The sequence below is a fragment of the Tribolium madens genome, unplaced genomic scaffold (genome assembly GCF_015345945.1).
Source record: "Tribolium madens isolate multiple individuals breed KSU strain unplaced genomic scaffold, Tmad_KSU_1.1 Scaffold_96;HRSCAF=242;Tcas5.2_LG5, whole genome shotgun sequence".
Lineage (NCBI taxonomy): Eukaryota > Metazoa > Arthropoda > Insecta > Coleoptera > Tenebrionidae > Tribolium > Tribolium madens.
Window position 1 is genome coordinate 2,971,528 of NW_025401068.1, and position 25,700 is coordinate 2,997,227.

A 25,700-nucleotide genomic window follows, 5' to 3' on the forward strand; every position below is an offset into this window, starting at 1 on the left:
GTTTTATTATATTTTTTTAATCAATAAAACTATATATTTTTGAAGCAATAATAATCTTTTTTTATAAATTTTTTACCTCCTAAAAACAAGCTTATCAAATACCCATAAGTTCTACGTATAATTTAAGTACAACAGGGTGCTGCATTTTGGATGTCCGAATAGGGAATCTCCGAAACTAAGATGTTTAGCCAAAAACGAGTGATACATTCTGGGACTCATTTTTTGAGGAAATAATATTGGTTAAAACCGCATCCCGCTATCGTCTTTTGTTTTCGACTTATAGACAAAAATTGACATTTTAGCGAAATCTAAAAAAATAATATTTTTGTCAGTATAGAACATACGGATTTGAAATAAAGACATTATACAGGCACTTTTTGACGTAGAATTTAATAATGTAGTTAACAATTTTTTTTCAGTTGTTTGTTTATCCGTAATAAAATAAACTTGTATTTTTTTTTAAATGGGAATCATATATTGCTACGTCATTTTTAAAAAGCTTGTTTTTTTCTTATCTAAAAAATATATATTTGTAACAAATTATTATAATACATTTTTTAGTAAAAAATTATCTTTGATTTTTGTTCGCAGTTGGCTATGAAAAAATGTTGCATCTTCAACTAAAGGGATTTAAACTATATTATTCAACCATTGTCACTAATGAAAGAGTTTTCTAAGTACTAAGCACGGTGTAAGATATTTAGGTGATGCAGCGAGCCCTGCAAACGTGTGGCCAAACCGGTCACGCTCAATTTAGAGAGAGATAGCGTAATCGGGCCATCATTACTATCAATAAATGAAGGAATGGACCGAAAAGTTGCAGTTGTATAAATGATAATAGTTATAATTAAAAAAAAAAGTTTATATAAAAAATACACGTCATATACCTACTATCTATACATCTGAATTTAAATTCTACAAGCAATATTATCTAAATGATAAAGCTTTGCTTAAACTTTTTTTTATTACATTTGTTTCTGTTGCGAAACGTAAAACAAATACATATTGAATTTTACTTGAAAACAGTTATTATATTAAATAATTAGTAAATTAATAGGTATATTAAAAAATTAAATAAATTAGTACTTAAATAAAAATAATTCTTTTTAAATAAGGTAATTTTATGAAACGGAATATCGAAGACAAAGATTTTTCAAGAACATAAACACCTACATATTTTGTAGGAGCATAATATTCTAAGGTTCTAAGTTGCATAATCAAATTTAAAGGAGCATTAAATTAAAAGTTCAGAATGTGCTAATTACTACGGACTCCTTGAGCAAAATTTGACATTCTAAACCACCATTAACTTTAAAGTTTCTTTAATTCTATCATGAAACTGGACCTACGTAAAATTTAATTCTAAATTTAAAATTATAAGGAATTGTAAAACTGCCGTAACACACCATCAATTTATCAAAAATTTGTTGTTAATTAATTCAGTTTTTGGACTGTAGTTATTTTTGTATCCAGAGAAAAATTAAATCAGAGAGATCAAATATATAAAGTTTATTTCACACCTTGCGTCGATTACTACTTTTTTAAATAACGTTACTTTGAACTGAACTTTATTTTATAATTATTGAAATCACATTAATTATCACCATTTGCAATTGAATGTAAAGACCACAGACTAGAAGGTAAATAAATAAATAGAATAAACCTTTATTCCTATTTCAAATTTTTTCAAATAAATTTTGTTAGTTATTCTGTTCAGCTATATTTGATTCTTCTACTAAAATAAATAAGCAAATTATTATTACGATTGATAATTATTAAAAACAGCAACCAAAAAAATCTAAATTTAGAGTTGCTTTTTCAATTCTTTTTGCTTTTCTCCTTCGTTTAATTTGTGGTTCAAATTTAACAATATCCTGGACAATCTGGAAAAATAGTTAGTACTGCTTCTTCTTCTAATTTTGGCTTTTTGAGATAAAATTTGACAAAAGCTGTTTCAATCTAGAAAAAATATGTTTTATGGTGTTTATAATTTTAATTAATTTTCTTTAGATTTAACCATATAAATTTCACGAATTATATGTTTTGCTTTAAAATGTGTTTTACACACATGATCCTTTACAGTGAAAATACAGAATTTTTGGAATTATACATTTTCCGTGGTAGGTATAGGAAATAAAGATAATTTTTCAATATTTTTAGCATAGCCACTTTTAAACTTGGGCACACAATATTTTTTTCCCATTTCAAAATGTATAAACATGTATTAGAACAATATAAAATTGCTGAAGTAACCACCTTAGGTGCACTTTATTAGGCGGACTTTCGGGAACGAATGGCCCGCATATGTCCTCCTTGTCTAAAAATCGCGTGACCAGTTTGGCCACACTTCAGCCAACGCAGTGCATGCGTTCGCTGCATCACATATAAATGTCTTACACCGTGGTACTAAGTAATGAAAAAAAAAAAAAATGCAAAATAAATCGTAAATCAACTTATTGGCGACTAATAACGTTTCTTTGTTTTTAAACAAGCTAACATTACCGTTGTAACTTCTACATAGAGTGTTGTAAAAAAAAGCCGCTCTAATTTTTCAATAAAATATATTTTGTATGACACAAAAATGACGATATGGCTATTCAAATACCCAAATTCCGTCTATGTGGAACGTTTTCCTACCTCCATTAGATCATCAAAAAATGTTTTGCTAATTGTGTTCACTGTTGACACGTTTGTTTTTCCTATTTTTAGATTTTTTAAAAATATGTAATAATTTTGTTCTGAGGCGCTCGCATATTTGTTCAATACTTCTAACGTATCGTATTTTTTTAATTTTTATAATTTTATCAATTTTTTCATCTATTTTACAGTTCACAAAACTCTTATTGATTATTATTTACACATTTCGAGTGAAATAGTTTTTCCATGGCCAACTATTATGAAACAAAATATGTATTTCACTTTTTAAGTATAACTGTAAAAAATATTTTGTTACAAATGTATATTTTTTAGATCAGAAAAAAATAAGCTTTTCAAAATTGCCATAGCCGTCTATGACTTCCATTTAAAAAAATCAAAGTTTATGTTATTACGCCTAAACCAATAACTAAAAAAAAGTTAACTACATTATTAAATTCCTCGTAAAAACGTGCCTGTATAATGTCTTTATTTCAAATCCGTATCTTCTATAATAACGAAGATATGAATTTTTTTTAGATTTCGCCAAAATGTCAACTTTTGTCTGTAAGTCGAAAACAAAAGACGATAGCGGGATGCGGTTTTAACCAATATTATTTTTTCAAAAAATGAGCCCCAGAATGTATCACTCGTTTTTGGCTAAACAGCGTAGTTATTCCCTAGATTCCCTATTCGGACATCCAAAATGCAGCACCCTGTACATACATATATGAAATTTTGTGAATGCCCAACAAAATATCGCTTCATCGCTAATGCAGTATCTAAATTCCGTTTCATATCGATTAAACTTTGTTTATAAGACCAGATTTGACCATGAGTCATGTCAAAACTTTTTCACACATTTCTAAGTTTTCTAATAATAACTTTTTGCACATTTCTCTACATTTAAAACCCGATACCCAATTTTTAACAAACCAGGCGTTGAAACGCCGTTGACAGTGACCAATTTTAGTTTGCAACTTTTTAGGTTTGACCGGTTTTAAGTGAGAAAGTTTTTTGATGTACGCGCGACCCCGATGTAATTAGGAATAATAAAAGAATGCAAATTTGGAAGACCAGTCTGTAACATATAATGGAGTAAATAATAGCATATCAATTACGAAACACGAATTTAATGTTAAGTTAAATTGAATTATAATAATAAAATTATACACTGTGTCCATAAATGATTGAAGGATCAAGTTGGCTTTGAAATAATGTCAACCTCTAAATGTGCCGCTTATATGATACTGATACTATTGATAACACAAAATATATTTGACATGTGACAGTTACAGATTTTAAAATTGTGTCTCTTTAGAAAATAAAACGTCGGAAAAATTTTTAGTTTTTGGAAATGGGTAGATCGGTGCGCAGCGCGGGAATCCACTGTTTCAAAAGGATTTTTAATGAACACTTTTTAATCAAATTTGGTATGTGGTCCATCACAAAGTGTTGTTTCAAAAGAAAAGTGGCGAATCCAATATGATTTGAGCCTGATTTCTCGTGTTAATCTTTTTGTGATAATCAGTGTTAAAGATGGGCTACGTAAACACTAAAATTGTAAGAATTTTAATAAAATAGTTACGAGGTGCTTATTTGTTTTCTTGTCACATTGTGTTCTTGTTCTCAATCTAGAGCTGCAACAAAAGCAGTTAATTGAAAAATGCATTAAATCTGAAATTTGTCACTGTCACATGTCATATTTTTTGTGTTATCAGTATTCAGTAGAGCTTGTTCCAAATTTGGTGGCGAACTGACGTTGTCAAAAATGACTGAATTTTGACATTAAATATATGTTTACTATTAAAAAAAATATTGTTCATAGGCGTCGTATAAAATAATATTTCAAAACCACTGTTATTCTTTAAAAAAATATAATAAGTAGGTACTCGTACTTAAGATGAAGAATGATGAACAAATTATTAAATTGTTAACGCATGAAAAGAATTTTCAAAAATGATATTCCTAACAATCCTTGTCTTCAAAATTTTTAGAGAAAAAAAAGCACGCCCATGTATTTTTTTATCTTAACCAAGTGGGCGCACTCCAAGTGTCTTTTCTGTCACTGTCAGTTCGCCACCAGATATGAAATAAGCTCTATCATATAAAGCGGCTTTAAAGCCAACTTGATCCTTCAATCATTTACGGACACTTTGTATATTGTAAACATTGTACCTAAATAATGTGTTTTTGAGACAGTAATAATATTTTATTTATAAAACAGTGACCTCCTAAGAACAAGCTTATCAAATGTTGTTGATGGCGTAAATACGATAATTGACCACTTCCCACAAGTTCTACGTATAATTTATAGAAACTTTTGTGAATGTGCAACAAAACATCGCTTCATCGTTACTACAGTGTCTCAATTCCGTTTCATATCGATTAAACTTGTTTATTTGACCACATTTGACCATGAATCATCTCAAAACTTGTGCACGACATTTCGAAGAATAACTTTATTTGCAAATTTCTCCACATTTCAAACTCGATATCTTGTTGTTGATACGCAATTCCTGTTCGTCTAACAAGGTGAGTTAACTTTTCCAATTTCTCATGAAAAAAAAAACAGCTTTTCAGATGACCACTATCGACGGAATACCGAATATAACGGCAAATTTCTCCGACGATGTTTACAAACCACCCGATGAAACTCCTTACCAAAGAATTTTCCTCGAGTTGTTCACCCTCGTGGCTTTGATATCGCTAGCGGCCAACTGCTTCCTTGTTTATGTCATTTTCAAGTACAAGAAATTACGAAAAGAGACAACAAATAAGATTTTTCTTCATTTGAATATCCTGCAAGCTGTGTTTTTGATTGCTACACCGTTGACTCTACGATTTGCGATTGAATTCGTGTGGAGTTTTGAGGTGCATTTATGTGTGTTTTGTACTCTTTACCAAATCGAATTAAATGCCCAGTTTGCCATAACAGGCATTTTGTTTCTCTTAGTCTGTGATAGTTATCTCAGCATTTACTCTAAAGACAAGTATAAAAAGTTTGGCCGTTTTTATAAATATTTCCTTATTAGTCTTTATGTTTTAACTGGGTGCACTTCACTCGTTACAATACAATATTGTTTTACCTTTCATTATATGGTTTTGTATGCTTATTTTGTTATGATTGTTGCTATTATCATTTTAGTAGTGTTTTTAATTGTTATTAATATCATACATGTTATTAAGAAAAGGAAACTAACAAATTACAAGTCAAGCAACATTGGATTAGTTGTGCCAAATATTTTCTTTCTATTATGGAGTCCTTTTCTAATATTTTTATTGCAAAGCGTATTAGGAATTACTGTAGATACTCCTATTACAGCTATAATTTTATGTTCATTAGGTTTTTCAAGTCCTGTATTAAACTTAATTTATGTTTATTTTTATGATAATAATTTTAATGTGTTTCTCAGACAAGTTTTCACGTGTAGGTGTAAGGAATACAAAAATGAAAATTTAGAAGACCAGTCTGTAGCGTACAACGATATAGAAGGGGTGCAAATTACCCAAAATGAAAATTAATTTTTGTACTAATTGCTAATAAACTAATTCATTAATTTAATCGGTTTTAATTTTAATCGTTTTTAGTCTGCCAAATTATTGCTATCGCTTTGTTAAATGTTTATCTTACGCAACATTTTTCCAAGAAATCAAGGTCAACAAGTAATCAGTTGGTATTTATGCTCATCAGTATTCAAACCATTTTGATTTTGCAGAAAATACTTCAGGAAGTTTGTGATTAATGAATTCATTGTAAACAGTTTATTTCAAAATTTTTTATTTTATTAGTACGCTTTCTGTTTTACAGGAAATGAATAAATGATTTTAGTTTATTTGTAGTCTAAAATTTGTAAAATTCATCATTTACCATTCATCACATTTTCATTATCTATATATTTATTTTTAACAGAAAAACATAAATGGAAAATTGTTCAATTAAAATAATTATTTCATCTGCTTAAGTCAATAAAACATCAAAATCCGTAATCAATTAATTACAGAAAAGCAATAAATCTTGCATTAAATTATGCGCGAATTTTAAACTTTCACCAAGACAAATTTAAGGAAATCCGAAACGACACAATTATAACCGTATTGTATTAACAATTATTTTTAACAAACCGAATTAAATGCGAATAATAATGCTCTCCAAAATAAGAGTTTCCGACTATAGTTCAATCTGTTGCCAAACATATTTTCCGTCTTGAGAAATTTTTAAAAGTAGAGAATAATCCAAACTATGTTACTTACAAAACAGTTTTCTAATGTTGGAATGCAAATGGGCATAATATTTTATGCTATTCACCTAACAGTTAGAAATAGTTTGAATTAATTGCGGAGGAAATCAATCATTACTACAGCTACAAGATTTCAGTGTTTTAGAAAAACAAGGCATAAAACTGAAGATTTATTAAAATATCAAGCACCTCATTAGAAAGAATATCCTGTCTCTGCTAATAATAACCAAAGTGAAACCATATAATAAAGGTAACTGAACCAAATTTTACTTACAATGAACTCTAAATTTAATGGGTAAATGCATAATTAATTTACACCACTTCACACGCTCTTCTTATGTGATCCTACAAAATTTTGCAGCATTCCAATTACTTTAATTTTATTTAATTCTGAATTTTCACATTTCAGTTTTATCTTCTAGATTTTTTGATATCTGGGACTGTTCTGGTTTATCAATCGCCATATGTCAGTTTTAATGAGACAGCAAAAATGTTTGGTAATCTTCTGTTATTTTAAAATGTTTTTAGAAAGGAAATGATCTAGTAATACTAATTTATGACAAATCCACTAATTGAAATTGTCGATTGGAAAGAAAGTCAAAAATAATGAGAAATTTATTTATTTATATCATTTGAGTTTTTTACTTCTTTAGTGAAGTGTTAAGAAAATGTCATGATCTTTATCAGACACCTACCTAATTGCAAAATTCTATGTTATCTCGTATGAAATAAGGCAAGAATGTTAAAGATGTTTCCACCTTGACATAAAATTGGAAAAAAGCCGTTATTACTAAAACATCTGTGATTTTATCACCAAAACTGACAAAATTTTGCCTATTGTGTAAATTAATTGCTTAATAAAAAATCTGTCCATTTTCCAGATGTCGAAACAATGGCCACCAAGTGTTATAATGCGTACATTAACGCCCTTTGGGCATTTACGCTGCTTGTCCATCTGTCAGCAACTCAAGGTGAGTATCTTTACTAAAATAAGAACTAATAAAATACATCGCTTTTTAACCTACTTCCCGGTACGTGATTTTTCAGTTAATTATTATTCATGCCAGAACGACGGAATTTATTACAACTAGACTAAAATTTCACGTAACGAGTTCGGTAATAAATTTGTCGTTTGAACTTCTTTATTTGAGAGTAAACTAAGACAACAGCCACCAGGTGATGTTAAAAATCAGCCGAGCGGAAGGTGACCACCAGCGTGGTTCCTTCCTGTCGTGATGAACGATTTATAGACGGGTTCTCAAGTTGTAGACACCTAGAGATTCCCACATAAATATTAAAAATATTTCTGTTTCTGGCAACTAAAAAATTAGGTGTTTATTTGGGCTAGAAACTGAAAACATCCGTGTCATTGGTTTATCATGGAAAAATGTAGTTTAATTTTTCTTTTTGTAATCCCCTTTTTGGCCAAATATCTAGTAGTAGTGTGATACCTTCACACACTTGTAAAACCTCTAGTCGCGTGTGACAGCATTCTTCTCTTCCGACTTTTTACACCTCTTAACTAAGAAAAAGCAAATAAGTGTATCAGTTGATCTACTTTCCCACACACAATAAAAGTACACAACGAGTGTTAAAGTTGTAATTAAGAAGCAAATTGCAAAGATATTTCATATTATCGCAACGGTTTGATCTTCTGAATATCCACCTACGTGAGTCCAGTCAAGTGGAACTTTTGAAAAAAGTACTTAGGTGTATGTACCATTTACCTAACAGTTTTGTATCTAATAAATTCTGCTTTAATAAAAATAATAAGAAAAAGTAGCTACAAAACATGAATATGAAGGGATTCATTATTTTTTTTACTTGTAAATATTTTTGTTATTTCCCAAAACAATTTTTGAAAGTAGAGACATTTATTTTGTGCTATTTTATGCCACAAAAAAAGAACTGTGTAATTTAATTTTTAATTTCTGAAATTTGTATGTTGCCTAAAAAATTTAAGAAATTAAACAGAAAAAATGGATGTATACACAGAGTATTCCAAGCTTTAAACCGATTATTATTTAATGTGGGGAAACATAAATTTAAAAACTAACTAAAATTATTTTTTTCTTTGTTTGAAAGTTACATGTTAAAGTTGAAAAACAAATTTGTGTTAAACTCTTCTTGAATAAAAAGAATTTATCTGGCATCTCTTAATTATTGAACAATAACTAGGCGATTTTAAATGAATAGGGTATTATCATTAATACATCAAATGTTATTCTATGAGATCTTGCAGAACTGCGCAATACTCCTTACAAATTTGAGTACAGTTGTTCCAATATTTTTATGATAGATTAAGAATTTTCATTAAAAGCACCCGTCTTTATAAGAAATTGTTTGATTAAATTGTCATCAAATTTACCTATTTCTACCTCAGTTTACATAATTTCTTTTAGAAAAGAAGGTTTGTCTTTATGTTTTTTTCAAGATTTGCTCCGCTCATTCGCAAAACCTACTTTTTCTCGTGGTTTTTATGGAAAGAATTACTCGTATTTTGGTGAAGAAAAGGGGGCGTTGCAAGTGGGGAAAGCACTTTTAACTAAGATTATTCTTCGGTATAATTTTTTAATCATAATACATCTCATTTTTTAGAAAAATAGAACATTTGTACTTGGTTTAATACATTTGGTGTATGAGAATGAGTGGTAAAATAGATTTAATGAATGATGATGTTGAAAATTCAAGTTAAAAGCATCGCCCTGCATCTTAATTAATAAATACAGGAATTTCACGTTTTGAATTAGACAAAACCTTTCAAAATTTATACAGGGTTATTCATAAATATGAAACAATATTTGAACCTCAAAAATGACCTATAAAATGATGTTAATTTAAATAATAACTCGTGTCCTATCTCTACTGATAAAAATTTTACAGCCCTCGGAATGTGAGTATGGAAATTTGTTTTTTTTTTGTAATAACTTTGGAACTATTTGACCAAATATTATAAAATTTGGAACATATCCCTGTGACAACATACCCTTTGTTACCGTGGATATCATCCATTCAAAATCCCTACTTTTTGGTTTCAGCGTTGTGCAGTCCTCAGTTTAAATTAAAATTTCTTTGAAACGGTCCATTTTAGGGGTATTAAAGGTTATGCGTTTTTTAATCGAAATTGATTACTCTATCGATTTGAGTAATAAAAAATTGGTGTTAAGAAAGCAAAAAAATGGAAAAACACAGAAAATGTGACCTGCAACTGCTGGAACCGGAAATTGAGTGGATGTATCCGGTTTTCGTGTTTACCAGTTTAAAGGGTATGTTGTCACAGGGAAATGTTCCAAATTTTATAATATTTGGTCAAATAGTTCCAAAATTATTACAAAAAAATCGAATTTCCATACCCACATTCCGAGGGCTGTAAAATTCTTATCAGTAGAGATAGGACACGAGTTATTATTAAAATTAACATCATTTTATAGGTCATTTTTGAGGTTAAAAAAATCGCCGTTTACTAAGCGTCCACTTCGAAAATAGACTTCAATTATAAACTTGTTTTCTTCCAAAGTATACATTATTATCAATTATTATTGGAAATTAGTTGAAACAATAAAAGTTTAATTAACAACAATTTATTATTAATTAATAAGTGACACTAATGACAGAACTAGAGCTTTCAAAAAAGTAGAGCGGCACAAATAAAGTTACATGCAAAAAAAATCCAAAGCTGGCTAGATGAAAATCATTTATAACCACTCTGTATTATAGGTGAAAGATTGGTTGATTAAAAATTAAAAATTAATTTCAAGGTTCATTTTCATTTTAATTATAACAATTCTGAATTAAGCTCAGCTCATAATTCAAAATTTAAGTTACGAATCTGACTTTCAGAATTTAAGAACTGCAAATCTTGCTCTGGAAAAATTGAATTTTATATAGGGTGATTCAGCTTAAATGACCAACCGAAATTTCATAAATGCTGAGATATTATTTTACAAATAATGAAAAAACTGATGATATTAATTTATGGTGCATCTGGTCAAAATGCTAGATTAGCCGCCGATTAATACGCTCGGCAATATCCAGAATGAGTACGCATAAAATTTTTAAACGACTGGAAATGTGTTTGTGTCACAATTGGCCTGCAAGTAAGCGAAGAAGTATACAAACTGCGACTAGTTTAGAGAAGGAAATTCTGATGTTGAAGATTGTTGAACAAAATCGGCATATTGGCAATTGCAAGAGAAGTGTGAATAAGCCAATCTTCTGTTTCTGCAATTTTAAATACTAATAAATTTCATCCCTATCACATGCAGTTAGTGCAAGAACTACGAGATGCTGACTTCTCTCGTAGATTAGATTTTTGTTATTTTGTTTGGGAACAATTATAAAATAATCAACTAGAAAATAATGTTATGTTTAGTGATGTTTGATATAGCGTTTCGTGAATAGAATCGTGGCTTGTGAGCAGAGTGCGGATGGCCACATAGAGCATCAGCTATGAAATAATTAATTTTTGATTTACTTATTCCTTTTCTATAAAATAAAATTGCGTTTATTCGAAAAATTGCCATTGATTGAAATGTGCGTGTGACAGTGGCACTTCCGATGTTTTTCGAACAGCAAACTTTGTTTCATGAAACTTTCAAAATTCTAATATAAATCAAGGAATAATTGTTTTGTGTATTATGGGTTGTCTACCAAGAGGGGTCAAGTGGGTTATTTAAGCTGAATCACCCTGTAGAGGATTAAAAGCGCCTATAAATCTCTTATTGTAGTTCACTTGAAATTCTAAATGTACAAATAGGAAAGTTAGAAACCTAAAATATTTTGAGTTCAATTTAAAGTCAAAATATTTGCTTTGGAAGTATACAGGGTGATTAATCTCAGCTCCCGTCTTCTGTAGCTCAGTTATTTGTGGGAATTTTGATATTTTGTAGACTTTATTTATATTCTAGAGAGCATTTCAGGAAAATATGTTTGATTATGCAGGGTGGCTCAAAAATAAGTTATAATACAAACTTATGTTTTTTTTAAATAAAACACCACATGTTTCTTGGTATTTTTGAATGTAGCTTTTAATTTCAATGTTTTCAAGCTAAACTTCTATTAGTCAATTTTGGTTAGTTTTTAAATTAAGTTGTTTTAAATTTAATATTTAATTAAATTAGAATTTTCCAATTAAAAGATAAAATAAAGAATTTCGAATTTAGTCCCGGATTCTCTTTTTAGGTTTGAGCGACAACCGCTGTTACTTAGAAAACGGCGCCTCCTCCGAAAACTTCTTCGTTTCTGAGAACAACTCCGTGGGTTCCATCATCGGCCAAATCCGCGTCCACGGTGACCCCCGGCCCGGCGGAACCATCGCCCTTCATCTCAAAGAAACCGATAGTCCCGTCGCCATCTCCCCCGGAACGAAAAACCTAACCCTCCGTCGCAAACTCGACAAGGAAGGCATCGACGGCCCCTCCTCAGTCTTCGTTAACCTCATCTGCGAACGCCTTCACACCCTAGACCCCGGTTTCGTCATCCCCATCAACATCCGAGTGACCGACGCGAATGACAACTCCCCCGTATTCATAAACGCACCCTACGTGTTGAACATTTCCGAAGTGACAGTTGTGGGCACGCGAGTGCTGCAGGGGGTCCACGCTGTCGACAACGACCAGCAGGGCCCTTTCAGCAGTGTCAAATACTCGGTGCTTCCAGGCCCGCATTCCGACTATTTCGAGTTCGAGAATGAGCTCGAGGGGACTCTAGTCTTGAAGAAACCACTAGACTACGAAACGTTGAAGAGTTTCGATGTCAATATCCGGGCCCAAGATCATGGTGAACCTCCTAGGAAGACAGATACTGTCTTGACAGTCCACGTGGTGGACGCCGATGACCAAAACCCCCGCTTCCTCGACGACAGGTACACTGCAACTGTGCCAGAACCTCCGAAACGCGGAAGCGCCTTAATCACTAAACCCAGAGAAATCAAAGCTTTCGACCAAGACCTCGGGATTAATGCCCCGATTTTCTACACTTTCAACGGTATTGGAACCGATTACACATACTTCAAGATCAATCGGAATTCCGGAAAAGTCACCCTTTCACGGGATTTGGGTGATGGTGATTTACAACATCCGGCCACTTTGGTCATTAGGGCCACTCAACAAGATAATCCCGACCGTTACGCTTTGGCCACATTGACCGTATCGAGAGATGTAGGTAACGGGATAAGATTTTTGCACAGGATTTTTTACATAAAAGTCCCAGAATCGACTCCTGTCGGAGCGACTGTTTCCACTTTTACTAACAATAGGCCTAATCAGCATTTGCGTTATTTTGTGTCGGATCAGAATGTTCTAAAAACGTTTGCGATTAATACTAAAGGAGAACTTTCGTTGAAGAAAAAGTTGGATTATGAAGACAAGGCAGAACATATTTTCAAAGTGTTTGCCACGGACGGGATAACGGTAAGTCAGTGCCTAGCTAATTTTTTTTTTAATAAAATACGAAAATTCGTCGTCATTCTTGTTATTATTTGGAGCGTCACGAATTTAATTTGCATACAAATTTGAGTTTCTAATGTATACTTGACCGAAAACAAAGAGAAGATCTTTAACTTGAGTGATCAATAAAGTCCGGATTTAGGTTTTCTGCTTCTTTTTCACTTCTTATTCTTTTCCTAAAGACCTAAAATTTGAAACCCAATTTAAAAATAAAAATGAGATTTAAACAAAAATATGCAAATATTATTTCAGCGACCAACGAATTGAGATTCTTCACTTCTTCACTATAAAAGATTCAATAAAAATTATAATGATTATGAAAAATACTGCCCTACTAAGCAAAAAGCCAGTAAAATCAATCTACACCTTTTTTCAAGGGTAATTCAGATTAATTAATTTAATTTCAGAAAGCATAAATTGAATTCAGATTAGTAATAGTATTTCAGAAAGTATTAATTGTAATTCAGAAACCATTACATGTATACTCGTAATTCAGAACAGTAAATAAATTCAATTTCATGTCACATGTAATCCAGAAAATATTAATTGTAATTCAGATGAGTAACTTACTGTTATCTCAAAATGAAGTTTACACATAAACACGAATTATTTTATTTTCAAAATAAAAAATTACATAAACTTGGTATTTTACAAAATAAATAAGATATACCTATTATTTTCAAAGGGATTTTCATAATGTAATTTTTAAATTTTTAAATGAAAATAACGAATTCTGAATTACAATTGTCGAATTCTCAATTACAAATAACAAACTCTGAATTATAAGGAATTATATATGAGAAAAGTAAAATAAACCGGAACAAATATCGGTACCAGGGGCCTCAACTAACACTTTCTGAAATACAATTGACTAATCTAAATTACAATTAACGTTTTCTGAAATATATCTTGCGCTTACTGAATTACACTTGCAAAAAGTGTAAAGATTTGGCAAATTATTGTCACAAACGGATTTACCGAAAGGCTGTACACTCGAACAAAATGAAAATGACGCCTCACTAAACCAGCCCCTGCTGGATGCCGACCCTTCTAACCGCAAGCAGACAGGGTCGTAAATTATCGGATTGCAGTTTCAACATAAATTCCTCTTGGAGCTGGTTTACAGAAAGCCAAATTAAAATTTAATTCAGAATTAAACTAATTCGAATTAATTTGCCATTTACTTTGCATTGACAAACGTCAAATTAATTAAATGAAAATATTGATTTTTTTTAATGAAAAATTTAACAAACCATTTCTTAAAGAAAATTATGCATTAATAATGACATTAACGAAAAAACAACAAAACAATCATTATTAACTTAATATTTTTTTTAAACTGTTTTTTCAAAATAAAATTAATTTACATAATTTTTGAACGAAATAAGTTTTCTCTATTTTAAACTAGATTTTATGGAAAACAACAAATGTTTATTTGCGAGAAGAAAAATTTATTCCACGTGTGCCTTTACCACGAGTGGTGTAATTCTTTGAGTAGAAGCGAAATTAAAATTTAATTCAGAATTAGGTAAACAAATTCGAATTAATTTGCATTGACAAACGTCAAGTTTAAAATTTAATTGCGATTAACACGTAAACCGGCCCTAAGTTTTCTATTAGTTTTGCAATTGTCATTGAAAACGAATCAAAATTATTTATTTAATTAAACGAGGAAAAAAAACTGCAAATTCTGCTTTTATTTTTTGGTAATTGTAATACTTTTAAATTAAATAAAAACGTTTAGTTTTATAAAAACACAATTTAACAAAAACCAGTTCTTAAAGAAAATTATGCATTAATAATAAAATAAAATTAAGTAACATAATTTTTGTACGAAATAGGCTTTCTCTATTTTAAACTTGATTTTATGCAAAATAAATAATTTATAAAATAAATTTATTTTGAAACAGTTAAAAAAATATTAAATAAATAATGGTTTGTTTTTGAGTCAATGTCATCATTACCTAATGCATAATCTTCTTCAAGAAATGCTTTGTTAAATTTTTCATTAAAAAAATTACATTTTCATTTAACTTGACTTTTGTCAATGCAAAAAAAATGGCGACTTAATTCGAATTAGTTTAATAATTGTGAACTAAATTTTCATTTCGCTTTCTGTAAACCGGCTCCTAAAGGAATTTATCTTGAAACTATGTCAAGTTTGCAATCCGATAATTTATGACCCTGCCTGCTTGCGGTTAGAAGGATCGGCATCCACAGCAGGGGCTGGTTTATTCATAAATTTTTTGATAAATGTAATCATTTTTATTCTGGACAAGTTTTCTTTGTGGTTTAATGAAATTTGCACTTCAAATTTTGCCATAAATTTCTGTTTGAAAACTAATCAAGTTTTTTACAAAACCCAAAGTTTTGTGAGAAATGCAGCCATATGATCAAAATAAAACTTGCACAAGTAATTTCTAAATTCTAAAACTCCGCTGTCATTGAACATTAAAAATAATATAATCTCTTTCGTCCGTATTAGCAAGACTCTACTGCATAAGGGTTCGGATAAATCAAGTTTTATTAAGCTTCTTTTGACCTCTACTATTTACTATAATACTATCACCTCTTGAAACTACTAAAATCATCCAGTATATTCTATGTAGTGCCGATGTTTTTCTTAGATTACTACACTGTTCAAAGAAAAGTTTGCCAATATTCAATTTCTAATTGCATATCATTTTAAAGGGCAAGTCCATCCCTTTAGAATGGTCTTTATTTGAAGGAAATCGGCCTAATAGTTATTGAGTAATGATTTTTTAAAGTTAAAGTATTTTAAATTTATTTAAATTAGAAAAAAATTATTTAATTCAAAGTGTGTGGACTTTTTGAAATTTTTTAGTGCATTTGATTTGTCTCACTGAGACGAACAAAATGATAGAAATTTTGTCAAGTTGTTACGACATGACTTTTTTTTGTCGCCCTGTGTTATTCAAACTTATCTTTACCGCAAAATTTGGACTTTAGTGATGAAAAAAAGCATAATTGTTTAAACAAACATAAACAAACATTTATGAAATAATTCCAGAACGACTCCAGCGTCGTGAACGTAACCGTTGAAGACGTAAATGAATGGGAACCCCGTTTCCGCTACCCTCACTACGAGTTTTTCGTCACTGGCCAACCCAACGAACTAATCGGCCGCATCGAAGCCGCCGACGGTGACAAAAACGACAAACTCACTCTAACCCTAACAGGCGTAAACGCCTCCAACTTCTTCATCACTCCTACCGGAGAGTTACGACTGCGTGAAGCCGGACCCCATTCAGGAGTTGCGAACTTAGCAGTTGTAGCCACCGACAGTGGGAACCCTCCTCGAAGAGCCAGTGTTCCAGTAACAGTGCATTTCCCCGATTCTGGAGACGTCGCCGGAATCATATCCTCGAGGGGCAACAATGGGGCTCCCCTTCTCCTGGCCGGACTTGGTGCAATTCTCCTACTTCTAGCTTTCGTAATAGCGTTACTGGTGGCTTATATTTGTAAAGCGTGAGTTGGTTGGGGGAGTTGAGGCGGAATTGTTGATTTGGGGTTGCAGGAAGAGGAATCCTAGGCAGGAATTGCCAACACTGCAGCCGGAGAAGTCTCAAGCCACGCCTACAGTGGCTGAAAGGATGAATAATCCGATGTTTGGGGACAGGGTTAAGTCGCCGATGGCGACTGCTATGGGGGGAATACCGAGTGATTTGGTCAAGTCGAGGATTCCAAGTCCGAAAGTGCATCCAGCACCGCAGCCGCCAGCGTGGCCATCTTCCGCATCGTCGACGAGAACTAAAAAGTTGAGTTGGGGAGATGACAAGGTAAAAAACCTAAATTTGTGAGATGTGTTTAATGCTGTGTTTATTTTCAGACTGACTCAGATAGTACAGACAATATCAACAATATTGATACAACGCCAAAACTCATAGACAATTCAAATTTAACTGTTTATTTCTGATGCAAGTTAATCAGTTAACAAGTTTTGTAAAGATAATGAACATTTTTAGAAATAAAATCTAACAAAAGTATTTTTAAGGTATTTTAAGTTTATTTAAAAAAATCGGAAATTGTAAATTATTACAACTATCCTTTTCAAAACGTGAAACAAAAACGATGATATATCTCATCCTGTATTAAAATATTTTCAAATTTTTAATAATCTTCTACATTTGTCAGAAAAAATAATTACTCGTATCTCAAATTTTGCTATACAAGATGATTCACAAAAATAAATTACGTTTCATCTTTTTTTATCAGTAATACATCATCAAGGTTCGAACTTTTTTTAAAGACAATAAGACATTCAAGTTTCAAAAAAATAATCTAAAACTAGAATAGAAGAAAATGTTTTTCCCCCATCACATTGGCGGTTTTACTTTTTTGACAACGACGTCACTTTGACAAATGAGTTTACGTAGAGTTCCTATATCAAATATAGGAACTCTAAGTTTACGCACGTTAAATAACAAAAATGTTTATGGAAAACATAATTTTAATAAATGGCAACTCAAAAAAACAGCTTTAAGATAAAATATACAGTCATTTTTAACAAGAACAATCATTAAAAAAATAAAACCGCCAATGAAATAAGACTTAAAAAGCAGAGGAAAAAAGTCCAAAATCAAAAGAAAAATTAACTTTTCTTCCTACTGAATCAGAATAATGAAGTTTTAATTATGGATGGGCTCGTTTCAAATGAAACAAAAAATATTTTTCCTTTGCAGTTTTGTAAAATCAAAGATAAAAATGTTTTTCCTCTTGTAAACCCAATCCCCGGACATACTGTATATCTTTTCGAAAAATAATGTACTTAAATTTATTACTCTTTATAATAATTACTAACATTTGTTACTATTAAGCTCAGCATATGCGTTATTTGTATTCTTACAAAAAAATGTAAAACCTGTTTCAACCTGTTATACTTCGAAAACTTTAATTTTTCAAATATCCTATTTCATGATTGTAAGTGAGAAAAAAAGCAAGAAATAGTTAAATATCGACTTAAAAAACATAAAAATTAGTTGGTCTAATATAAAAATTAATACAAAATTCAGGTGGTAATGTAGACAATTAAGCTGTCTTAAAAATATTTTTTGTATAACAATTTTGAAAAAACTTTTCCTCAAAACCAAAATTTGAAGTTGAAAATTTTAGTTTAGTTTAGAATATTTTTGCCTCAGTTGTGACTGATGTTGAAATTCAAAATTCAGTAAACTCTCATTTATTTTTTGTTCACTCTACAATTTGGTACATTGTAGGCAACATAATCAAAAAGAACTTGTTTTGAATTCACAAATCTGGTTCATCCTCTTTAAATTTTTGAAAATTATTTTAAAATTTATTTTTAATTGGACAATTTTTGAAATAATTGATAGTGAACTCTATTATTATTTGTGAATCATTTTACAGTTTAAATTTTCCTCATTTTTTTGCTACCTTAATCAAATATTTGGGTGTATTTAGCGCCAACAAATTAAAATAAAGTAAAGAGAACTGCATTTGTCAGTCAAACTTTTCTTAATTTCTTGTTGCTAATAATTCTAGAACGATGAAGTTCCACTCAAGTAAGCGGATATTCCCCAGGAAATGTAGGTCAAGCGGTCAATATACTTATTTATAAATGTTCAAAATTGATACATTACACAATTTTTTTCAAGAACCAACCGTTAAATTCAAAAACAACCATAATCACCCTCATAATTGTGTAACATTCATTAATAACGTTCCTCGAATTACGGTTGTAAATTGGTGATACAAACAAAAATACACCTGAAAAAAATAAAAGAGAGAGTTTCATTTACATACCATGATTCACCGGACTTTTCGCTTCATTCGTGTTTGTGGTATCAAGAAGAATGAAGTTCTTAATACTAATCCCTTTACTATTTTTTAATAATAGCAATTGCATATATTTAAGAAATGAGACAAGTGTCGGAAAAATTGAGAATAATCCGGCAATTTGGACCGAGCAAGGTGTTTGGGGGTCGCTCCTGGAAGAATGGGCCCTAAATCCAAATCGCAGGTAAGTACCATAAAATTAAAAATAAACCCATTTAATTGCGAAAATTAGAGGAAAGCGAGTAATGCAACTACCTCCGACTAAAGATGCGTACGTGATGGATGAGACTCCGGACGAATCCGGAGATGACCGGAAAAGCAAAATCACTCCCGGAAAAATCGTCAACGGAAATCAAAAACCGCCAGGTCAACAAGTATCAGAAACTGACTTGTATTTACTCGGAGCGATTGAAAAGCTGGTCTATAGAGCGGATTTCATGGAAAAACGTTTGCGACGAGTGGAAGAAATGTTGTACTTTGTGATGGCCGGAAATCGCGTCGATCATGGTAAAAAAACTATTTTTTTTTTTCTAATTTAACAAGTGTTTGTAGAGCCCTGCTCTGATAATTTCACGCGAGTGGGCCCCAATTGCTACATTTTCCAAAACGGCGCTGGTCGTGAATACGACTGGAAAGCCGCAAGTAAACAATGCAAACGTCTCGGTGCGGTTTTAACCGAAATGGAGACAATTGAAGAAAACCAGGATGTTATCGCGTACATCCAGAGCAACCAGCAGCTTAGAGGGAGAGATTTCTGGACTGGGGGGTTAAATCCCGGCCTTTTGTGGATCTGGAGTAACAGTGCGCGGCCTATTTCCACACCGGGGGGCAACAAGAAAAACCCTTCGGCGGGAATTTTGGGGGACGGGCGCTGTTTGCGGCTGGCATACGACCCAGCTCTGCGTTCCTATGCTTACAAAGGGACCGATTGTTCAGTTCGCTACAATTTTATCTGCGAATTGCCCGAAAATACAGCCAGTAACGAATTACGAAGACTGGGACGGAGCAGGAAAATTTTGGATGAATTATAAACCAAAGAAAAATAAAACATCTATTTATTCATTTTGCTTAATTTTGTTAACAATAAATATTTCAATGTGTATTAAATAAAAAATAAGCAAACAGTCTAAAATATGTATTTGTCTTTGACAAGACATATATTTCAAACAAAACAAAAAATTCGAAAATAACATCATAATGTCGTTAGTTGGCTCAACTCTTGCAACGTATTCAAATCCCGAAGTAGCATATGCAGTGTTTGTCTCGTCCTCGGGTAATCTTCATCATTCTCATAAATAGAAGTGTCTTCAAGCTGGTCAATTTGCTTTTCAAAATCATCCAATCTCTCTTCAACCAGCGACTGGGCATGTGCAATGTGTTCCAATAAATTCACTCGACAAACACTGGAATCAATCGCAGCTTCTGGTTGCGGTATAATCGGGGGCGGCAACTTATCCAAATTATCTTCACCAGCACTCTCCTCTTTGGTATTCTTCAAAATCATCATTAACATCGAATCGGAATTAGGCTCCGCTTTGATCGGACTTTCCGTCTTAATCTCATCCTCACTTTTGATTTCTTTCGGCTTTTCATCTTCACACTTCTCAGGCAACGGTAATTTTTCCCATGGTTTGGACCAGAGATACAATTTCGGGTGGTTTTTCGCCCTAGAAGCACACAATTAGTAACTGTTTAAAAAATGCAGGTGAGTAGAATCACTTACTCGGCTATTTTCAATTTAACCTTTAGCGTATTTACAAACTCCCTCACTTCGAGTAGCCCCCCAGAAATATCGTGCGACTTTTTCAACTTTTCGAATCTCTTACTAAGCATTTCCTCGTCTTTTGTGTGAAAACTCGTTGTTGCGAGTACACCATGTTTGAGCCAGTCCTGGTCGTGGAAGTACTTTTTCGACAGTCTCTGTCGTATCGGATTTTGACAAATGTAACACACGTACTTCTCTGGTACTTGACTTTCTCGCTCGATGTTGTTGCAAGAGGCGTGCTGCCAACACAAACACAAGTCGCATTGGATCATAAGGCCATCTTCCTCGGTGAATCCACAGGTGCAGTTGATGATTTCTTCTTGTTTCATTCTTACAATTTTGATCACCTTACCACCTTCAATAATAATGTTATTAGGTTCGGAAAGTGGCGGTGTCTCCAGTGGAATGTAGGTGTTTTCTGGTGGTTCATTACCTTTAGGACTGTCGACCGAGTCGACCAATCCTCGCTTACGCCTCAAAGTTGACTTTAATCTGTTTGTGACGTTTTCTGATTCCGGCGACGGCTGACTTGTCTTATTTTCCGGTCTGACAGGTAGCAAAGTTTTTATTCCCGCGGGAGGTCTAGTCGTACTCAGAGCCCTCAAACTGAGGTCGTTGTGACTCGGAATCCCTTCAGACTTACTCAAAAGGTCTTTTAGCTTAAAATCAGGGTACATACTAGACGGCAAACCGGCAGGCAAGGCTTTAACAGGATCGCTCTCTTTCCTACCATCAGCCGTTTTCGTGTTCAACAGTTTAATGATCTCGGAATCTTTAATTTTGTGCGATTGTGGCGAGTGAGGTTTGTCTGAATCGAGTTGTGGTGAGTGTGTTTTTGTCGCAGATCGTGGAATTGCCGACTTTTGTAACGGTTTTGCAGCCGGAGTTTTGCTTCCGGGAGATTTATCGAGCGATTCGCCCACGGTTCTGGCGTAAGCTAAATCAGCAACGTTCGGAGTCGAATCAAGGAATTTCATGTATTCGGGATGATAATGTTTGACGTGCATTTGGGCTAAGTTCTCTTTCCGAAATGTTTTTCCACAACCGTCGATAGGGCATTGGTAACCGTCGTCGACGATTGGTATTTTAAGAAGACTTTTATTTTCTTTGTCAAAAAAAATCACGTCAGAATTAAACAACGCGACATTGAAGCAAACTCACCTTCTTCTTCGGGGGCTAACTCGGAACTCTCATCATGCTCGACAAGTGGCTGTTCAACAGGGATTTCCGGGTGGAAATTCGATGCTAATTCGGGCTCCTTTCTGCGGTTTCGTGGACGATGAATTGTAAAGTCAAACATTGACCAGTTGTATTTCATCAGTTTGGTGTCTTCCAAGTACGACTTTATTTCGGATTTTGACCGAAATCTGCGATTGTCGGGGCTGACATAACAAACAAATAAAAATAAAATATACCCCAAAAAATAACAATTCAAAAACGAAGTTACGCAAAAATCATTTTGTAACCAATACAAACATTTATTTTGATGTTTTTATGTATTGTTCAAAAATTTTTGTACACTAATAACTAATAACAAAGACATAATTGTCGGAGAAAGTCTTAGCTGGCATTCTCTATATTATACAGGATGAATTTTACAAAACGGCAGACGCTGTAGAATTTTTATTTATGGCCCGATTTCAAAAATTAAATGGCTTTTAATATAGTATAAGCTACCAATTTTAGAATTAAAAAAAAATAAAAGTTAATAAAATCTAGGTACATAGCGTCAAATAAGACAATACCATTATTGTAATGACAAAAAGCAGTAAATGAAAGAAAATATTGCCAATATTACCCCTAACACATCAGAAACACATCTAATTTAATGTGATTAGTTTATTTTATTATTATTTATTTTTTTATTTTGTTTATTTTTAATGAGTTATTGTTAACGTCAATTTTTTTCATTGACACCATGCAACTAGATTTTATTAACTTTTTTATTTTTTTTCAACTTCGATAATTTTTTTAAAGAATAGTTTTTAGTAAAAGTAGAATATGCTACATCTCGCTAGCAAGAAAGTTAATATCTTTCAAATTATGAAAAAAAAATGGTTCCCTATTTAAAATTACAAAGTTGAATATAGCTGATAACACCTGAACAAATTCAAAGATCAGTTGTCAAAATTTTTAATCACGGGTGTCTTAAACGGTGAAACAAATGTAATTTTTAATTTTCATCTTCTTTATGGTCTGTAAGACAAATTGTAAACTGATTTTACTTAAAATCGGTAAGTTGTATCGAAAAAACGCAAGAGACCTCTATTTTGTAAAAAACTATGAAATTTAGAATTTTGTGGCTGAAAGTGGCACGAACCAATAGCCAAAATAATTAGGGTACTTTTACCCTAAACCCCCCCAGTTTAGGACGCCTCTGAGTAAAAATTTCGACATTTTATCCTTGAATTGGGTGTATAAAGGTTATCAGTTGTACCAAATTTTGAAATTTTATCTACAATGGTTGTTGAAATATTTCAAGAAATCCATTATATGCACCCGTTTCAGGGAATGTAGCTCCCTTATTTAATATTTTTCGATACATGTTTATAGGAAACTTTTATCTTAAAATTGAATATCCTATCAACTGCCTTAATTTGTAACAATAAAAACGGAACACCCCGTATATTATAAAATCCATTTAATTTACTTTTTTATTTTTTGAAATCGAGCCATAAATAAAATTTCTACAGTCCTGCTGTTTTTTAAAATTACCTAATTACCCTGTATAACGTTTACATCAACTTAAAAACCATACACTCGAAAAAACTATTATATTTTTTATATTGTTAACTTCATTAAAATGGATACAAATATTAATTTTGAATTTTGTGATGCAACAAGCACGTCAGAATTATCGCACAAACCTGACTATTATGGTGTCCCATTTACCCGCCGAAGCCCCATGCATCCTCTGGGCTAAATGTTTAGTCCAACCCTCCGGCAATCGTGGATCCGGAACAATGATGGACTTTCTAGTTCCATCAGTGGTTTCAATTTGTGCCTCTGTACCTACTGGTTTTCCATCTTCCCACCTGTTAAGTTACAACATTTCTCTCAGCTTGAAACAATTTATTCTTCAATTTTACACATTTACAATCATAAAACACGAGCCAAACAATAAAAATTTAATGTGACAACAAAAATACAACAATAAAAAAATGAGAAACAAGAAACTTACTGTGGCACCCAAGGGTCAAACACTTCTTCAGATGGATCTGTGGTGTTTTGTGGTTGTGAAATGTGAGAGTGGCTTGGCGTTTTGGGTTTTTCGTCTGTGATATCCAAACGCGGGCGTTTTCCAAATAGAGCAGCAATGTTAATTTTTCTCTTCTTTTCTCGACGTTCCTGCTTTGAACTTTGGATGGGATCAAACAATGGCGAAGACTGCGTTGGACGACCTTCTGTTTTACAAATCAGATGGGCTTTCAGGTTCTTGACAAAGCCATCATCAAATAAAACTTCATATGTATCTGTAACACATTAAATACAAATAATTTATTCAAAATGTTTGAAAATAAATAAATACCATTGGGCAAAACTTTAGTTATAGTAGCAGGAAATTTTCTATTGCCTGTCCATGCCGCCAAACAGCGTTCCCCAACAGTGAATTGTTGGAGAGTTTTCTTACCGGAGTGTGACTGCAGGGGCCTTAATCTAGGACTGTCCATACAAATCCATTCATCATATTTACTAGAAAACTTCTCAAAGTGAATCAACACCTCGTTTCCTTCATAATCCTCCTCCACTATTCTGGCAGGGTACCATGTATTGTTATTATCTAAAGCCTCAATTCGAGAATTTATTGCAAAATTTATAGGTCCATTCGCATTCATTCTTATTTTTTCTTTGGCTTCTCCACTTTTCTCTTTACTCTTTGCTGAATCTGTTGGTGGACCATCTTCTACTTTATCTTCATTTGGTTCTTCTGGTTCTTCTTTCATAGAAACCTCCTCAGTCTCAGTTTTTTCACTATCTGCTTCCTTCTCATCTGGTTTATCTTGTGTCTTTTCAGGTTCACTCTTTGTGGTTTTGATAGCTTCCAGTTTTGACTTATCCCAAGGAAATACACTCGGGAGTACACCCTGACGCAAAATATATTTCTTTCCTTTAAAATTACAAAAATCCATGCGTAGAAAGTGACGAGAACAAATATAAATCACCTTCATGCTTTTCTTGTCTTCAGGGATGCGACATAAAGATATCCACTTCTGGCGAGTATCACTATGGCTTGGGACTTTGTGAAACGTTACTCCTATGTCCTCGGGTCTGTTTGAATCGGACAAACAGTCCTCTACGCCACACTTACGACCCATTTCTTCCTGATTGTAACTTGAAAATTAAGAGGAAAACCAAAAGCAAGCGTTCCAATGTAGAGCTCTAATGAGTTATTATTATAGTTTCTTGCAATGTTTTCAAGTGGTTTAGAATCAAAACTATACACTTTGAAAGGGCTCAAATAACTAATTATGGCACTGGTAAACAGAAAAATTGCGCAAAATTATAAAATTCTGTCAATTTTTTTTATGCATAAACATCACGGGCTGACAACACTTAAGACAAAAATCCCTACTCTTGCAAATAATTAACTTCGCAATACACTAATCAGTTTAAGTAAAATTCAACACGGAAAACACTTACTAATCAAAAATAAATAATGCGTGTTGAAACATAAATTGAAAACCGTTTTTATAAAATTTCTACTTGCTAAAATCATGTGGTGACATTTACAAATGTTGGCTGCGCTGATTTAGGGTGAAAGTCAATTCACTTGTCAACTGAAATTTCCTCTTTTTT

At 32.4% G+C, this 25,700-nt stretch overlaps 4 protein-coding genes across 9 annotated transcripts in view; 3 read left to right on the forward strand and 1 right to left on the reverse strand.

The window, feature by feature from the left end:
* The window catches only part of LOC123013659 (protocadherin beta-12), a 25,867-nt gene extending 8,537 nt beyond the window's left edge, over positions 1-17,330 (forward strand). The window contains exons 1-6 of one of the 2 annotated variants that reach the window (XM_044412344.1): positions 5,389-5,508; positions 7,757-7,846; positions 12,057-13,285; positions 16,353-16,810; positions 16,860-17,121; positions 17,172-17,330. In XM_044412344.1, the coding sequence (XP_044268279.1) occupies positions 7,768-7,846; positions 12,057-13,285; positions 16,353-16,810; positions 16,860-17,121; positions 17,172-17,258 (2,115 nt within the window). In that variant the 5' untranslated portion in view covers positions 5,389-5,508; positions 7,757-7,767 and the 3' untranslated portion in view covers positions 17,259-17,330. Of the gene's footprint in view, positions 1-5,388; positions 5,509-7,756; positions 7,847-12,056; positions 13,286-16,352; positions 16,811-16,859; positions 17,122-17,171 lie in introns of those variants that run through there. The other variant, XM_044412343.1, reaches the window with a different exon arrangement.
* On the forward strand, positions 4,019-6,195 carry LOC123013661 (type-1A angiotensin II receptor-like). Of its 2 annotated transcripts, none has more exons than XM_044412352.1 (3): positions 4,019-4,067; positions 4,862-5,169; positions 5,210-6,195. In XM_044412352.1, exon 3 carries the CDS (start codon positions 5,218-5,220, stop codon positions 6,157-6,159), a length of 942 nt encoding a protein of 313 aa, XP_044268287.1. In that variant the 5' UTR covers positions 4,019-4,067; positions 4,862-5,169; positions 5,210-5,217; the 3' UTR covers positions 6,160-6,195. The 2 variants fall into 2 exon arrangements, with proteins under 2 accessions (XP_044268287.1, XP_044268286.1); XM_044412351.1 differs by having other exon boundaries at positions 4,026-4,067; positions 5,218-6,195.
* A 1,280-nt stretch (positions 17,331-18,610) lies between the features above and the next one.
* On the forward strand, positions 18,611-20,270 carry LOC123013692. Its single transcript, XM_044412404.1, has 3 exons — positions 18,611-19,322; positions 19,371-19,645; positions 19,691-20,270. The coding sequence occupies exons 1-3, from the start codon at positions 19,156-19,158 to the stop codon at positions 20,167-20,169; spliced, it is 921 nt and encodes a 306-aa protein (XP_044268339.1). The 5' UTR covers positions 18,611-19,155; the 3' UTR covers positions 20,170-20,270.
* LOC123013689 (PHD finger protein 20) lies at positions 20,259-25,643 on the reverse strand. 4 transcript variants are annotated; one of them, XM_044412400.1, is made up of 7 exons: positions 24,433-25,643; positions 24,085-24,376; positions 23,771-23,938; positions 22,065-22,285; positions 21,337-22,008; positions 20,862-21,258; positions 20,259-20,805 (listed from the first exon to the last, which is right to left on the reverse strand). In XM_044412400.1, exons 1-7 carry the CDS (start codon positions 25,217-25,219, stop codon positions 20,331-20,333), a joined length of 3,012 nt encoding a protein of 1,003 aa, XP_044268335.1. In that variant the 5' UTR covers positions 25,220-25,643; the 3' UTR covers positions 20,259-20,330. The 4 variants fall into 4 exon arrangements, with proteins under 4 accessions (XP_044268335.1, XP_044268334.1, XP_044268336.1 ...); XM_044412399.1 differs by having other exon boundaries at positions 20,862-22,008; positions 24,433-24,988; positions 25,067-25,642; XM_044412401.1 differs by having other exon boundaries at positions 20,862-22,008; positions 24,535-25,643.
* Positions 25,644-25,700: the final 57 nt, after the last annotated feature.

Excerpts from the sequence above, each read along its gene's own strand:
- LOC123013661 (XM_044412352.1), top strand. The coding sequence starts at position 5,218 with ATGACCACTATCGACGGAATACCGAATATAACGGCAAATTTCTCCGAC.
- LOC123013692 (XM_044412404.1), top strand. The coding sequence starts at position 19,156 with ATGAAGTTCTTAATACTAATCCCTTTACTATTTTTTAATAATAGCAAT. Across the intron at positions 19,323-19,370 it reads GCCCTAAATCCAAATCGCAG|AGGAAAGCGAGTAATGCAAC; the intron begins GTAAGTACCATA and ends TGCGAAAATTAG. Across the intron at positions 19,646-19,690 it reads CGGAAATCGCGTCGATCATG|AGCCCTGCTCTGATAATTTC; the intron begins GTAAAAAAACTA and ends AAGTGTTTGTAG.
- LOC123013689 (XM_044412398.1), bottom strand. The coding sequence starts at position 25,219 with ATGGGTCGTAAGTGTGGCGTAGAGGACTGTTTGTCCGATTCAAACAGA. Across the intron at positions 23,939-24,084 it reads TTTGACCCTTGGGTGCCACA|GTGGGAAGATGGAAAACCAG; the intron begins GTAAGTTTCTTG and ends GTAACTTAACAG. Across the intron at positions 22,286-23,770 it reads TGGGACACCATAATAGTCAG|CCCCGACAATCGCAGATTTC; the intron begins GTTTGTGCGATA and ends TTGTTATGTCAG.